General features: G+C 37.8%; 1 protein-coding gene across 3 annotated transcripts in view; it reads right to left on the bottom strand.

The window, feature by feature from the left end:
- Window positions 1-13,821, bottom strand: part of HDAC9 (histone deacetylase 9) — a 275,826-nt gene that overhangs the window by 209,572 nt on the left and 52,433 nt on the right. For 2 of the 3 annotated variants that reach the window (XM_030971825.1, XM_030971824.1), the window contains exons 4-5: window positions 13,633-13,753; window positions 11,602-11,723 (exon numbers count right to left, since the gene is read on the bottom strand). In XM_030971825.1, the coding sequence (XP_030827685.1) occupies window positions 11,602-11,723; window positions 13,633-13,753 (243 nt within the window). Of the gene's footprint in view, window positions 1-11,601; window positions 11,724-13,626; window positions 13,754-13,821 lie in introns of all 3 variants that reach the window. The other variant, XM_030971826.1, reaches the window with a different exon arrangement.

Genomic DNA, 13,821 nt, shown 5'->3' with positions numbered 1-13,821 from the left:
CAAATGCCACATACAAGAGAAAAACAAGAGCACATAGCCAGGAATGTGGCCATGAGGACGAACAACACAGCATGGCAAATTTTCATGGCAGCAGTCTGGTTGGTTGGGCTGTGAATCTAAAATCTTACTAAGAAATTATATACCGCTGATATTGGTTTAGTTGGTCTCTGTTTAGCTGACCTCTCTGCTCCACAGATCTTTGCACTTCTATTATATTTAGCATTTTTGAACAAGTAATAATCAATTTACACTTGGAGAAAGTGAACATAAATTATTTGAAAGTGTCTTGTTGCAAAGAAAACAAAAAGACACCACTATTTTCTCTGAAGGCCATCAAAGCCCATGTTCTCAATGGAAATCAGCTGGTACCCATTTGAGTGATCTACTTCAGAGGATTTCAGGAAAGATTAGTCTGAAAACTACTTTTTTATGCAGATGTAGCATAATTTGGAATAATGAGATGTTGCAGTAATATGGCTTGTTCAGTTTTATTGCTATTACCTGGTTTATTCTCTTTTTAGTGCTGGTAATTATGGACTGACGTTGATCTTTAAATTATTCTAAGTGGGAAACAGATATAAAAGACACAGAAAGGATTAGTTTAAACAACAGCAGAAGATATCACAGGCAATCAAAGGATTGGTTACCTAACATTTTGCCATGACTTGTAATTGTGTCTACAGAACTAAGAACTTTGGCTGTAGGTGAAAGAGAAAAACACTGTCTGAATTAATTTTCTTATATTTCACAGTGGCTTCATAGAGGAAGAAAGAATAAAGTAACTGTACTCTTAAAAATAGAAAATATACAGGCTTCTATGTAGGTACACATTAATTTCATCACATGAGCTATCACTGATAGGTGAAATCAACTAGTCTCTCCTAAGAAACATGATGGTCAAATACAAGCAAAGAGATAGAAAAATGATTCAGTGAAGTCATTACGCCCTATACTCTGCTCTGCTTAATATTAGCAATTTGCAGATGCTAGCATTAAATAATATAGCCTGGGGCCAGATTGCTCCCAAATGAGCTGAGGTTTTCTTGACAGGCCTTTTCTTCACTGTTTCTTTTTATTAAACATACAGAGATATTTAAGAAGAAGGAATGAAAATCCTTTTTACGCATGGGGAGAAGACATATATGAAGAGAATGTAAAAGACAATAATGCACTACTTTCTGATGGTTCCTGGAACACAGTAGTACTTTTGTATCAGAAGAGAGTGTGCCAACTTCAAATCAGCATTTAATGAAGCCAAGCAGGAAATGGGGGATGGGAGAGGGTGCATAGCAAGCAGGTCCTCATCTTGAGGCTAAAGCCCTATATAGAAGCCTGAAGAACAGAAACTGAGCTTTTGTCCAGATTCCTAAAGGCTCTAAAGTGAAAGCATTTCCTTTTCCTCACAAGCCGGCTGGCTTAGAAAAGCTGTGGGGCAGTCGAGGTAAATGATGCTAAATTTGGCTAAAAAGATCCAACACCAGCATGAGCAACAGCAGCAAAACTGACATCCTCCTTGAGACAGATAAATTGTCTGCCATTGCCCAGGCACCAACTGTTATCACTAAGATCCTTTTTAAAACAGCAACCTGAACTTCCCTAACATAATGAGGTCACCAGAAAAAATTAAAAACAAAGACTTCAAGATCTTCCAGCAAATCTTTACAGGTATTCTCTATTTCTTTAGCTATAGTTTTTTTAAGCTGTGAAGAGTCATATGTACTGATTTGAATATATTCTACACTGTACTCCATGCAGGAGTTTTTTTCTGGCTCATATCTAACAAGTATGAGTAACTGAATACAGAGTCAAGAAATCTGTTTATTCACACCACACAGGTTACTTTTTTAAATACTATTGTCTAGAGACTCACGTACAAACAAGGATTTTGTGCTGTATAACACATAACCACAACACTCCATGCCTAAGATAGCTCAAAGTTACAGCACAAAATGATGATGTGTGGGTACAGGCCATCAGAACTGCAAAACAAACATTAAGATGACACTGGTTAGCACAATGGGGGTTTTGCCAGCACACTACTGGTTTATCCTTTCTCAAGTTTCTTTCTAGCACTCTGGCAATTGAATATTTTCAAGAAGATACTGCATGTGGATCATGAGATAACTTGGAAATTTCTGTTGTGATTTATCCTGAAGCAGGAGGGGCAGATTTGGAAAAAAACACACTGTGAAGAGATCCTCATTTTATCAGGTCCGTTGCATAGCTCAACAGATTCCTTGGTGCTGTGGGCTCCCAGTGATCCTGGCAATAAAAATAAGTAATAAAGCAGCCTACCTGCCTATGCTATGCAGGACCTGGAGACTAAGGAAAAGGTCAAATACCACATTAATACTGCAACAAAACTAACCAGAACAGTCATATCTTAGGCTCCTAAGAAGCTGGTCTGAAAGTTGTGGGCTAAGGAGAACTTCCCAGTTTCCCCTACAGTTGAGGTAGGCAGAATCAAATGCACAAGACAGCCCTAAGCACCACCAGAAAGGATAAACATGAAGATAATCTGGGCTTCTTCAGAAAAACTATGGTTGCAACCAAAGCCTGGCAGAAAGCGAGAGAGGCAGAGACACACAGGCCAGGGATAAAAGCTGTTTCCAGCTTCCTTAGCTGCTTTGTGAAGAGTTGTGAATGAGTCCTGAGAGACCTGGTGGTCCACAGCCTTTATGGCACGTGGTTCTCACAATCATGTAACTATTCTCTGCTCTAAATGAAGTTTCTGATTGCTGCTCTGGCTTCCTGTAGGCAGCCACAGAGTGCTTCATCCACCTCCACAGGATTATATAAAGCATAGGCAAGATGAGCCTCTTCGTCTTCATACATCGCTGACTGACATTTGCAATAGAAGGCCAAATCCCAATGGAAGACAATAGTGGACAATGTAACACATGGACCTTCTCCTCACTGGATGACAGACAAGAAGATGGTAGTAATTTGCATGTAGTATAATTCTGGGGGTTCAATGACTTCTCAATTCTGGTTATTGAAAATGCCACTTCTGAAAGAGTTTTAAATTAGATTAATGAGAGTGAAAGCTATTTACATGTGCCCTCTAAAGCTCTTCCAAGAACTACATGGACTTGACTGCTGGGTGGTCCCAACAAGGCAAGAGAACCAGATACAGCAGTACAGGATGGAGATGCTTTGTTTTTCTGGCTTGCATCACCTAATGTGTTTTCAGGATCTACTGAAACTGTTTCCTGTACAACCATTCACTTTATTGGGAGTGCTGGTCATATGTGAAACCCTTTAGTCCTTTGCTTTATTTTACTTCTGTAAAAGGTAGAATGCTTTATTTTTTCAGACTAAGGTAAATATCCGTGCCCTAAATAAAAAAACAGGTTTAGTGAAACACATGGTAAAAGAACTAATTAGATTAGAGAAGATCTTGCAGCCCTTCTGCTCTCTTCAGGCTAAGGAAACTAATTTAACAAGATTACAAAATTTTCACTAATTTTCTAAAGCAGGTTCAAAAATTAAATAGTCCCTGAAGCTACTTTAAATATCTAACTTTTCTTTGTTATTCACTGCGGTCTGTATGAAACATAAAATATTTGTTTCATTATCCATGCAAACAAACGTTATCTTTCTAGGCACAATTCATTGAGTTAGATGTAGAAATTACTTATTGTACTGCTTGGATTTAGCCAAAATTGGAGATCTTGAATATCTGAACAGTATGATGTATTATTTCCTGTTGATATATGTTCTTCATGTAACCTATAAGGCAAAAGAACAGGTCTCTCAATAGAATTTTAAATAAATTTCGGTTTTTAGCAAAGAAACAGCATCTCCTTGCATTTGCACCACAGGGTTCTACTGCAATTTCAAGAAGGCTGTGGTTTTACCGGGCCTTATGAATCCTCAAGTCTGCTGAAATCATGACATTTCACTACTATGTCAGGTTCATGTTAGTCTTCTTACAGGTAAAATAATATCCTTTTCCAATAATAAGTAGGGGATTAAAAAGCAAATACTACTATATTGGCTTGAACCATAGAATTAAGGAATAAGGATAGTTTAAAATTAATTTTCATCTTCTCTCCATGTCGTCAAATTCTGTAATTTTATTACACCTTTGTAGAACTTTCTGGAGCCAATTCATCTGAGTTCTCAGGAGATGTAGAGGAGAAAAGAAGATGAAACAGGTGCTTGAATAGAGGGTATCCCTCATCTGAATCATAGTAATTCAATAAATAAATTAAGATGTGCATGACTAGCAGTCCTTTTGGTTAGGTCTCCACTGGTAATTCTTACCCTTTCTTCTGACCATCTATACCAGTCAGTTCCAGCTGGGAACAAGTGTTGGGAATACAATATCCTACTTTCTGCAAATATAGCAAATCCCACTCTTCAGTCCAAATCCTCCTCCCAAAGCCACTGAATCCCAAGAAAAAATATTCTGTTCAGTGAAGAACTGTCACAGATAATCCCCTAGCCCACAAGTCAAGGCTTTTGCCATGGTCACCATTTGACCCCTAGATACATAATCTATTTTTTATAGAATAATCATGTTCATGATTATGTTGTTCCACAAGCCCCATAAAAGAAGGAACTAGTTCACAGGACGCTTAAATCCCACAGATTTTAATCTGGAAAATATCCAGCAGTGATAACTCAACTCACTGATGTCAGGTAAAAAGTACAGTCCAGTATTTCACCAACCTTCAGAAATTCATGATGAAACACCATCATCTTCTCCCCCAGTTTAACAGAGCATCAGTGTCATCAGTAAATGTGAGCTGGTTAGGTCTAGACTGTTGAAACGTACTCTGGAGTTGTCCAAAGGCAACAGGGTGCCCAGAAAACAAAAGCAACCAAAACAAAGTATATCTTGCTCTCCTAGCAGATGAAAACCATTGGCCAAGTTCATCTCAAAAGCAGGAAGCCAATTCAGCCCCACTGAAGAAAAATTAAGATAAAATTGGCTCAAAAGTTGTTTGGACATTCAAGACACTTTTGTCTTCTTGAACTTCTGTAGGTAAGGCCAACTTTGTGAAAGCATCTCCTCATGTTAAGCAAAGTGAGAAGAAAATCCCCACGTTTGAAGTCTTAGTTGGACAACCATACTACACCTTCACAAGTGTACAGAATTAAAATAAATTTACTTTTAGATAGATTCTTTATGCTCTAGGATAAAATTCCAGTCCCCTACAACTTAATTAGCTAAATACACAATGTAACCCTCCATCTGGTAGAGTAATTTAACAAGAATAATTGTGCACCCCCATAACTCAACGAGACACTGAGGAAAACCATTGAAATGCTATTTCCTTTCCTTTGGAAGAGAATTATGTACAATTTCAGCATGCTTTGCATTTCTAACAGTTAAAGCCAACAGGGAGGTATCACTCTCATTTATATTACTTTCCCATGAGAAAATCAAAAGCAAAGTACAAAGCTTATGCCTTTGCTCATGAATGGCTCTGTAATACTCACTTGGCTTTAGCCACAACATGTTATTTGGCAGCTAAACCCCTTAATTAGAGTTGTGGGTTTGAATAGATTTTTCAGTGAAACTATGTTTTGCAGGATTTTGGAGAAGTGCAGTGTTTGCTAACCAATATCTTCTATTTTGGATGATCCCATACCATGTGATTTCCACTTTTCACTTGTCTGTTTTTCATCTTTAGATGTTCTTGTTTACTTTTCTAAAAGTTTTCAACTGTCCCTGCTCTAGATACAGTGGAAGAAAATTCCTAGTCCTACTGAAATCAAACAGGACAGTTTCTACAGACTTCAAAGAGTCTCAAATTTTACATGCAGTATTTTGTAACTTATTTATCCAGAGGGAATAAGCTTTGAAATACCCATTAAAAACATTCCACTTCGTTTTCAATGGACATTATGCTCTTAAAACACTTTAGATTTTAGGACTGCTCCCTGTTGCTTATTGAAGGGGTTTCTTTAGATTCAAAAGCCAAAAAGGTGTCTAGTATCTGATTACTTGCTTATCAAAAACTTATGCAAGGCACTTCTAATGGTAATTTAAAAAGCATTTTTGAAAACATACACAGTGTAAGAAAGCTTTTATACCACTTACATGAAGCAGAACTTCATAATTCAATTTTGGTTATACACTGGTCAGTAAAAGAACTAAGACAGTATTTTGATCAAGATTGTATAATTAGTTTCATTATGAAAAAGGGTTGGTAGTGTCATAGAATAATTACTGGCAAACAGAACATGACATATATACATGCAGTGGGATTTTTGCTAGAAATGAAAGACATTGAATCTGGAACTAAGTAAATTTTTTACCCGCTCACAAAAAACTTGGTTTCTGCAATTAAAAATGAGTGTTAAATGAAATACATTAGAGGAATAACCTTCCACTGATGGGAAGACTATGATGGTCTTCATGAGAATCATTCTGGTGATGACTCCTGTTGAACCCTGGTGCAGGCCCTGCCAGCTTTCATGATACCAAAGCATACCTACACAAGTTCTTTTCTCTTTGGCAGTGTCATTAAGCCTACCCTAGCACTCATTTTTATTTAGTTTTAAGATATCTCAAATAAATTCTCCTCTAACTTAAGCTCAATCAGAATGACAGGACATCCCTCCTCAGCCCCAGCTCTGATGGGCTGGAGGCAAGAGCAGCCCCACACTGTAGCTACAACCACATCACATTTCCTCGGAGCTGCTGGCTCCCAGGGCCTGGACACTGGCTTGGCTTGTTCATTACGTGAATCTGGGAGCTTTGCCTCCAATTCACTCTGCAATCGCAAGTGGAAGCTTTTTCTCTTTCTAAAAATTCCTATTAATAATTGCATGCTCTGAAGTTATTGATACTAAATTTGGAAAGGCTGAAAATGTTTGGTGAAGAGGAGTCAAGATCAGGGTACCTTTCCTCCTTCTCACTGTGATAAGTACTGATTTCTTCTGAGCACATTACCTATTCCAAATTTGTCAAGATGGTTCACCAGCCCAGGAAAACACGGAGCCTGGAGAGGCAGGAATGCTTAGCATCCCTGGAAAATTGGATAAAATTAGGAGAATCATATGTTTGCCTCATTTCCCTGCTTCAATAAACAAAGTGCCTCTCCCATTTATTGTTCTTGCGCATAAATTCAGAGAAAAATAGCACTTCTCTCCACTGACATGGACTTCCTCATTTTGGCAGACATGGTAATTGAGGGTTTGGGATACTCCAAGGTTGTTTTTTTTAAATAAAAACCAAAAGAAATCCAGCTTTTTCATATACTGTTACATCAAAAAAAAAAGTTTTTCCTAGAAAATGCAAACAGAAATAAAATTTAGTGGCACAAAAGGGGGAAGGAGAAAAACCTTCACACACAAAATGTTTTCCTTCTGATCTTCAACTGCTACAGTAAATTACTGAGTCACTAAGTGCACAAAGAACAATAAAAAATATTCTAATTAATTTCTTTTCTTAAAAAATACATCTGCTGAGTTCTCATTCAGGAATCTTTCATTCTCATTTACACAAGAGCTACACTGTTATTCTACTGCCTAATCAGGTTAACTTAATATGGGTTTTACAGAGTGATCTTCATGGCTGTGCAGGGCAAACTTCTTCCTCTCTTTCATCACAATATTAAACAATCCTTCATCTCCTCTTTTTTCCTGTATGCAATTACACAACTTCTCCCATCCAAGGAAGAACCTCATACTATTTGTTATTTTAAAAACCCCCATGATATGTTTCCATTGAATATGCTTCCAATTTTTGGAAAGTGAGCTACAAACATCTTCTCAAATTGTTACACTGTGAGAGATCTTCAGATCCCTAAGCACAATGCAAGTTGTAAGCCTACAACTCCATCTGCAAAGAAAGATTCAACTGGCACAAAATCAAAATAAATAGAAATACTGATTGACATTCCCATTCTTCCATGATTGTGCTAAACTCAGGAAAGAAAAAACAGTTCATACTTGATATGATGATGTCCCCAGGAATTTCTTCCAAAAAAAGCCAAAACATGAAACAAAATGCAGAAATTCCACCTACAGCACCATTTAAAAAAGTATACAGCTTTGGCCAGAGAGCTAACCCTTGTTGGAACTTACTGGCTTTTGCTCGTTTGTATCAACACTTACATACAAAAAATGAAATATTTAAGATTGGAGAAAGTGCAAATGTTAGGGCCATTTGCCAGAATTTCTGCATTTTGAAAGGGTAAAAAGAAAAAATAGAAAAAAAAATTATTTGAAAAGCTCTTCTACCCTACCAAACCCATGTTGCTTATTGTGCTTTGTATCCTCATAAAGATGATGGTATTTTCCTGGACAGATAGTCACAGAATATAGGAGCTCAACAAGCAAAAGTTCCCCTTATTAAATGATCAGATTTTCAAAAGTACATGGCTCCCATCAGAGCTCTTAAAAAAGTCAGTATGAATTTCAAAAGTGTTCAGTAATAGGGAGGTATTTTCAAACCTCTCTGGGTAATTTAGACACATTAGTCTCATTGAAAGTTAATGAGCCATGTGCTGCTCAAGCTTTTGGGTGCTCCGCAGAAAACACATTACGACTAGTAACCATGGTGCAAGTTTTGGGGATTTTGAAAATTTGATCTTATGCTGTTTACACTAAATTCTGCTCGTAGCTACAGATGTATAGCTTCTCATGGTGTATTTATCTATCCAGTGAAGCAATAGCTCCCCTTGCTCTACTCTTTTCAAAGTCTGTCAACACCAAGCATCTGAATGCAGCTGTGCAAAGAGTTGCATACCCTGGCCTCTAGCCCCTAGGACAGTCCCAATCCTCCATGCAGCTAAACCTTCTGAAGCCCACTGCTGACAATCTCTGCTGCATCTTGTACAGAAAGGAACAATCCAGATGCCTGAGACTTGTTGAGTAACCACAGTCACTGCACTAGGATGTTAACTCTGGTCACTAAACACTGACAGAGCAAGATTTAAGTCTTTTCCTAGTTATCTAAGCATTCCACTATTCTAGATACTAGAAGTGTAAAAGTTGCAGAAAATATTTTCCTTTGTACCATTCTTTCGGAATTAATTTTTAGGAGATTAAAAAGGAGATGTCACTTCAGGACTAATTAAGCAAAGATTAAATAGATTACTGAACAAGAAAGTAAGCAAGTAAAATTCATGATTTACTATGCCCGTGTGACACTTGGTGTTCCCTTAGCACTGAAAAACACATTAGGATGTCAGGGAAGAATCATTCAGCCTTGTTTCCCATTAAATCTGATCTCAGAGTACCTGATTCAGTCAGAGTTATCTTACAAGAGCATTTTAACAATGTTGGAGAAGAGAAATATACCTCTGTATCTTATATTATAAAGATTAAAAAAAAAAAGTAACCTAAAAAGCAAAACAAAGCTGCAATTAAAAGTCACAACAGGTATTCCTTTCTTAAGGCTGAAAGGAATGTGGGGTCTGCTTTCATATGAATTGCTGACTTCACGCAGGTTCAGCACCACAGAGGGTTTGCCAGGAGCCAGTGGCAATAAGAGTTCATAGCCTAAAGGGAAGGAAAAGAGGTTCACCCCTCATGGCAAAGGTCAGATTTCTGCAGGCTTACAGCCTGTCCATATACATGAGTGTTCGTGGGACATCTTTGTCTAGTAAGGTCCCATGAGGATGGCACAGGCTCCACAATGTCCCCTCTGCCTGGAGGATGGCCTATAGCCACCCAGATCAGTTTGGGGTCATTTGACTTGCGTCGATTTGGTTCCTGTTGCTTTTACACTCAGCCTGATGAACAATCATTGAAAACTTTGTGGGGATGTTGCTAAGACTGGAATTAAACATCTCTAGCACGCAGAGAGACTGGATGTGTAAACAGGATATTAACAGTTGCTATTTTCACGGATATTGAGAGATATCAAATATCCTCTGTGGGTAACATACAACATGCTGTACACTTCATTATATTTGCTTATCAGAATCACTATGTCAACGTCATAGAAACGTTTATATTAATGATTATATTAGTATTTGTCTATTTATTCTGTAGATATCTTTTCAGAGAGTCATCATGTCCTTTGTTCAATTTTGGAACCAATGCACTGCATGCCCAAATATTTGGAATAACATATAGAAAACATCTGGATTTAATTATATTATAGTCCTCTTATGCAGACAATGGGAATTGAATTAAGGAATATTTTGAAACCCCCACAGAGATATAAAAGTATTAGCAGCTGCACGAGAACTTTACTGTTACAAACTCTGAAAATGTTTTGTTTTACAGATCAACAGGCTGACACATCATAAATATCAATCATAATGTTTAAGATACATAAACATGGAAGAAAAATTAAAGCTTGCATTTCAAATACATGTAGATAAATTCATAGCATTTAGAAGATGCAAAATGCATCCTTTTGTTCAAAAAATGAAAATGTATAGTCTATTGGCATAGAAAATATATGCTGTATGGTGGTACGAAACAGAGAACCACATAAGGGCTTATTATAATAAACAGCCTGAACAAGATTTTATAGAATCCTGTTATATTGCCATCATATTGTACAAAGGGTAATTCAGCTAGAATAAATTAGCATTTTGCTTTTCATGCTTCCATTACTTTGAAAATATTTGGGGATATAATACGAGCTTAGAGTGTCTGCCCAAAAGTATTAGATACAGGCTGGATTTTCTCTCTGAATATCTTCTGGTTCCAAATGCCACTTCTTTTCAAGTCAGTTTTGCAGTTAGTTTTCAATCTCCCAGTGGCAAAATCGCATTCAAAGGCTGTTAGCACAGTAGGGGGTCAGACTTTCTCTCTGAACGTAACTATATCACTCAACAGCAGAGTCATGCAATAAGCGATCTAATGTTTTCTTTTCCTTTTTCCCCCCTCCTCTGAGTGTCTCCCTGCATTCCTGGATACCAGTCACTGCACCAAGGTCCTGAGGCAATAGCCACATGGACTCCACTGCCATTCTAGCTTTTTTTATGGTGCAGAAAAAGCTAAGTCTACAGTTCACCTGCTGTCAAGATAATATATTCAATTGTTAGATCTTCTAAAATATTCTAAAACCTCCAAAAGAACATTTTCCATATGTCAGAAGACATGCCAAATGGACACAGAGCAGTGCTGGTAATGGCAAGGTCACAGGTTGGATCCCCATATGGACTATTCACTGAAGTGTGGGACTCCATGATCCTTCTGGGTCTCTTCCAGCTCAGAATATTCTGTGATATGCATACAAATGCTAACAATCAATGACACAAAATATACTATTAATCTAATTCCTCCTCTTTCCATGATTTCCTCTCAAAATGCCCTGAAAGACACTGTCTAAAAGCAGAATACCATCTGAAGATAGATACTTTATCTACCAAATAGGGCAGAGATAGTTATTAAAGCCAGAAGAAAGGCAAAGAAAATAAAGATCCATGAAGTGATGGTTAGGAACAAAATTTATCAGAACTGAAGCCTGCACTAGCTGTCAGCACTGGGAAACACCAACCCTTGGTACTATGTGGCCAGGCTGACCTTGGAAATATGCAGTCTGGATCTTTGAACTTACTCATGGCATCATCTTGAACGTATGGAATATGATATATGCCTTGCTGATGGACAGCCTGGTTAAAATAAAGGGTGGGAGAATTGCTGGGCAAGGGACTCGAATAAACGAGGCTAACTCACCCGTTTTACGAAGTGGAAAATCATCCTTAGCATCCTGTGCTCCTGGTAAAGTATATTTGTATGGTGGCGAGGCCCCACTCAGGGGTGGAGAGCTTTGATCCAGTGAGGTATGGTGGGCAGCCCTGCAGCAGACACAGAGGTCACAAATTAGCTGTCACTGAGGTGACCAGCAGTAACTATCCACATATGTTGTACACGTCTCAGCTGTGTTTATGTTCTTGTTCCTCTAAGTGTGCACAAACCACAGGCTCATGTAACCAATTTCACTCTTACTGTAAGTTATGGAACTCCTTGGGATTCCTAAAAACACATTTTTTGCACTCATTACAGAAGTCACATAGGATAAGATTCATGTTGATCTATAGACAAGGTCTGTCTCCAGTTTGGGGAATTGACCATTTCAGGTGGTTGCTTTTTAATGTGAATCAGCTGACACACAGCAAAAGCCACTTAAGGCATGTTTATCATGTACAAATAGATGTATACTGATCAAACCTTCTCTATCAAAATGTGAGGGATTTTCAAGGCAGGAGGGCTTGTATAAAATAATCTGAAATATTGAATTATTATCTCTTGGATAATAATTCCTCCCCCAAATTATTTAGTGAATAAGGTAAATGAAACCTCGACTTTAAGTTCTATTTGTAAATTTTGTGAGCACACCACTAGCATATAGCACTCATGTCAGCAGAGAAGCTTCAAGTTGAAGAGTGTTTTCTGTCAGCTGCTGGATGAAAGAAATATTGTGGGCAGAGATTTCTGAACAACCACGCTGAAATTGCATCATGTGGCTCAGAAACAGGGGTTGGGTTTTTTGTTTTTTGGAAGGGGGGCGTGGGGGGATTGTTTGATTTTTTTACCTTGAGAGGGAGAGAGGGAAAGGAAAAAAACTTTCAAACTTTGTGTTTATCTAAACATTATTTTACTTGGCCTTTTACAGACTCTGCTTGTCTTTCCAACACAGTGTGGTTAATCAGTAATATGTCTCTGTCATGAGAGGAAGTACTACTTTCTGTACCGTAGCAGAAGTCATCCTCTGCAGAGCTCCTCATACTCAGTCATCTGAAGCTCAGATTATTAGCCCAGAAATCTTACATATTCAAGACACTTTTACATATTATTTGGAAGGAAAAAAATGAATTAATTACTGTATCTCCACCAAACACAATGTAACTTTATATTAAGTCATTTCACCAAAATGCTCTGGTTAGCTCAGAATGCAAACTCCAAGGGTCAACCTTCAGCAATCCTTTTTAAAAAGAATAAGTAAAAGATGGAAATCTAGTGTACCATATGCACTTCTGCTTGTCCTATTGAAGGTCAATGCAGGCTTGGCACTCAAGTCTTTCAGAAATGCAGACAGTTCATTTTGTTGGATTCATTTTTGTGGGGAATAAAAACTGCAAAACTGTAAACTCTTAACATGTCAATAGAGCATTTGAAAGACTCAACAAAATCACTTGCTTCCATGGTCTAAGCAGATTCTTGTCAAGGCCAAGTTATCATAAGAATATGCAGTTCGGATACTAAAATCCTGAGTCAGAAAGTTAAACGACCGCTGTCTTTCTCAAAATCCTTGTGAATTACTAACACCATTCAAGCAACTCCACTGGAAGAAAAGCAGCATCTCTTCAAGAGGAAATGTTTTGTGATTGATTCAAAATCCAAGTGAGACAAACACAAAGTTGTTCTAACTGCAAAAAAATAAGATACTTGGAAAAATGTCAGGTATGGTTGTAAAATTTGTGATAGCAACAGCTATAGATGCTACAGATGAACCAGCTGAAATAAAAACAATTATACAGATTTTTGAGAGAGTCTTTTTCTGTATAGTTCTCATCACTGAGCACCAAATACTCCTCAGTTCAACCAGAAATGTAACACTTCTGGCTTTCTGCTAATCTTTGGGTTGAACTGCTGCCTTGCTCTGGAGGCAGACTCTCAACACCCCTGCTGGAAAAGCATTCTGGCAAGTTTTAGCTGATACTTCAACGAGACAAGGAAGCAGCTTAATACTGAACATACGTGTACCAGAGCTTGGGGTGACGGCTCATGGAATGATTCTTCCCATTTGCTGGAGAGTCTTTTGTAGCTGATTTACTTAACAGGAACTCTTGAAGTTTCTGCTTCACTTCTGTACTGGCCACTGCCCCTAAGAAACACAGAGTTAAATGCATCTGATCTTTACTTTAAAAAAATTACCTTTTTAAAGAAAACAAA

The sequence above is a fragment of the Camarhynchus parvulus genome, chromosome 2, assembly GCF_901933205.1.
Source record: "Camarhynchus parvulus chromosome 2, STF_HiC, whole genome shotgun sequence".
Lineage (NCBI taxonomy): Eukaryota > Metazoa > Chordata > Aves > Passeriformes > Thraupidae > Camarhynchus > Camarhynchus parvulus.
This window is presented reverse-complemented; position numbering and strand designations above follow the sequence as displayed.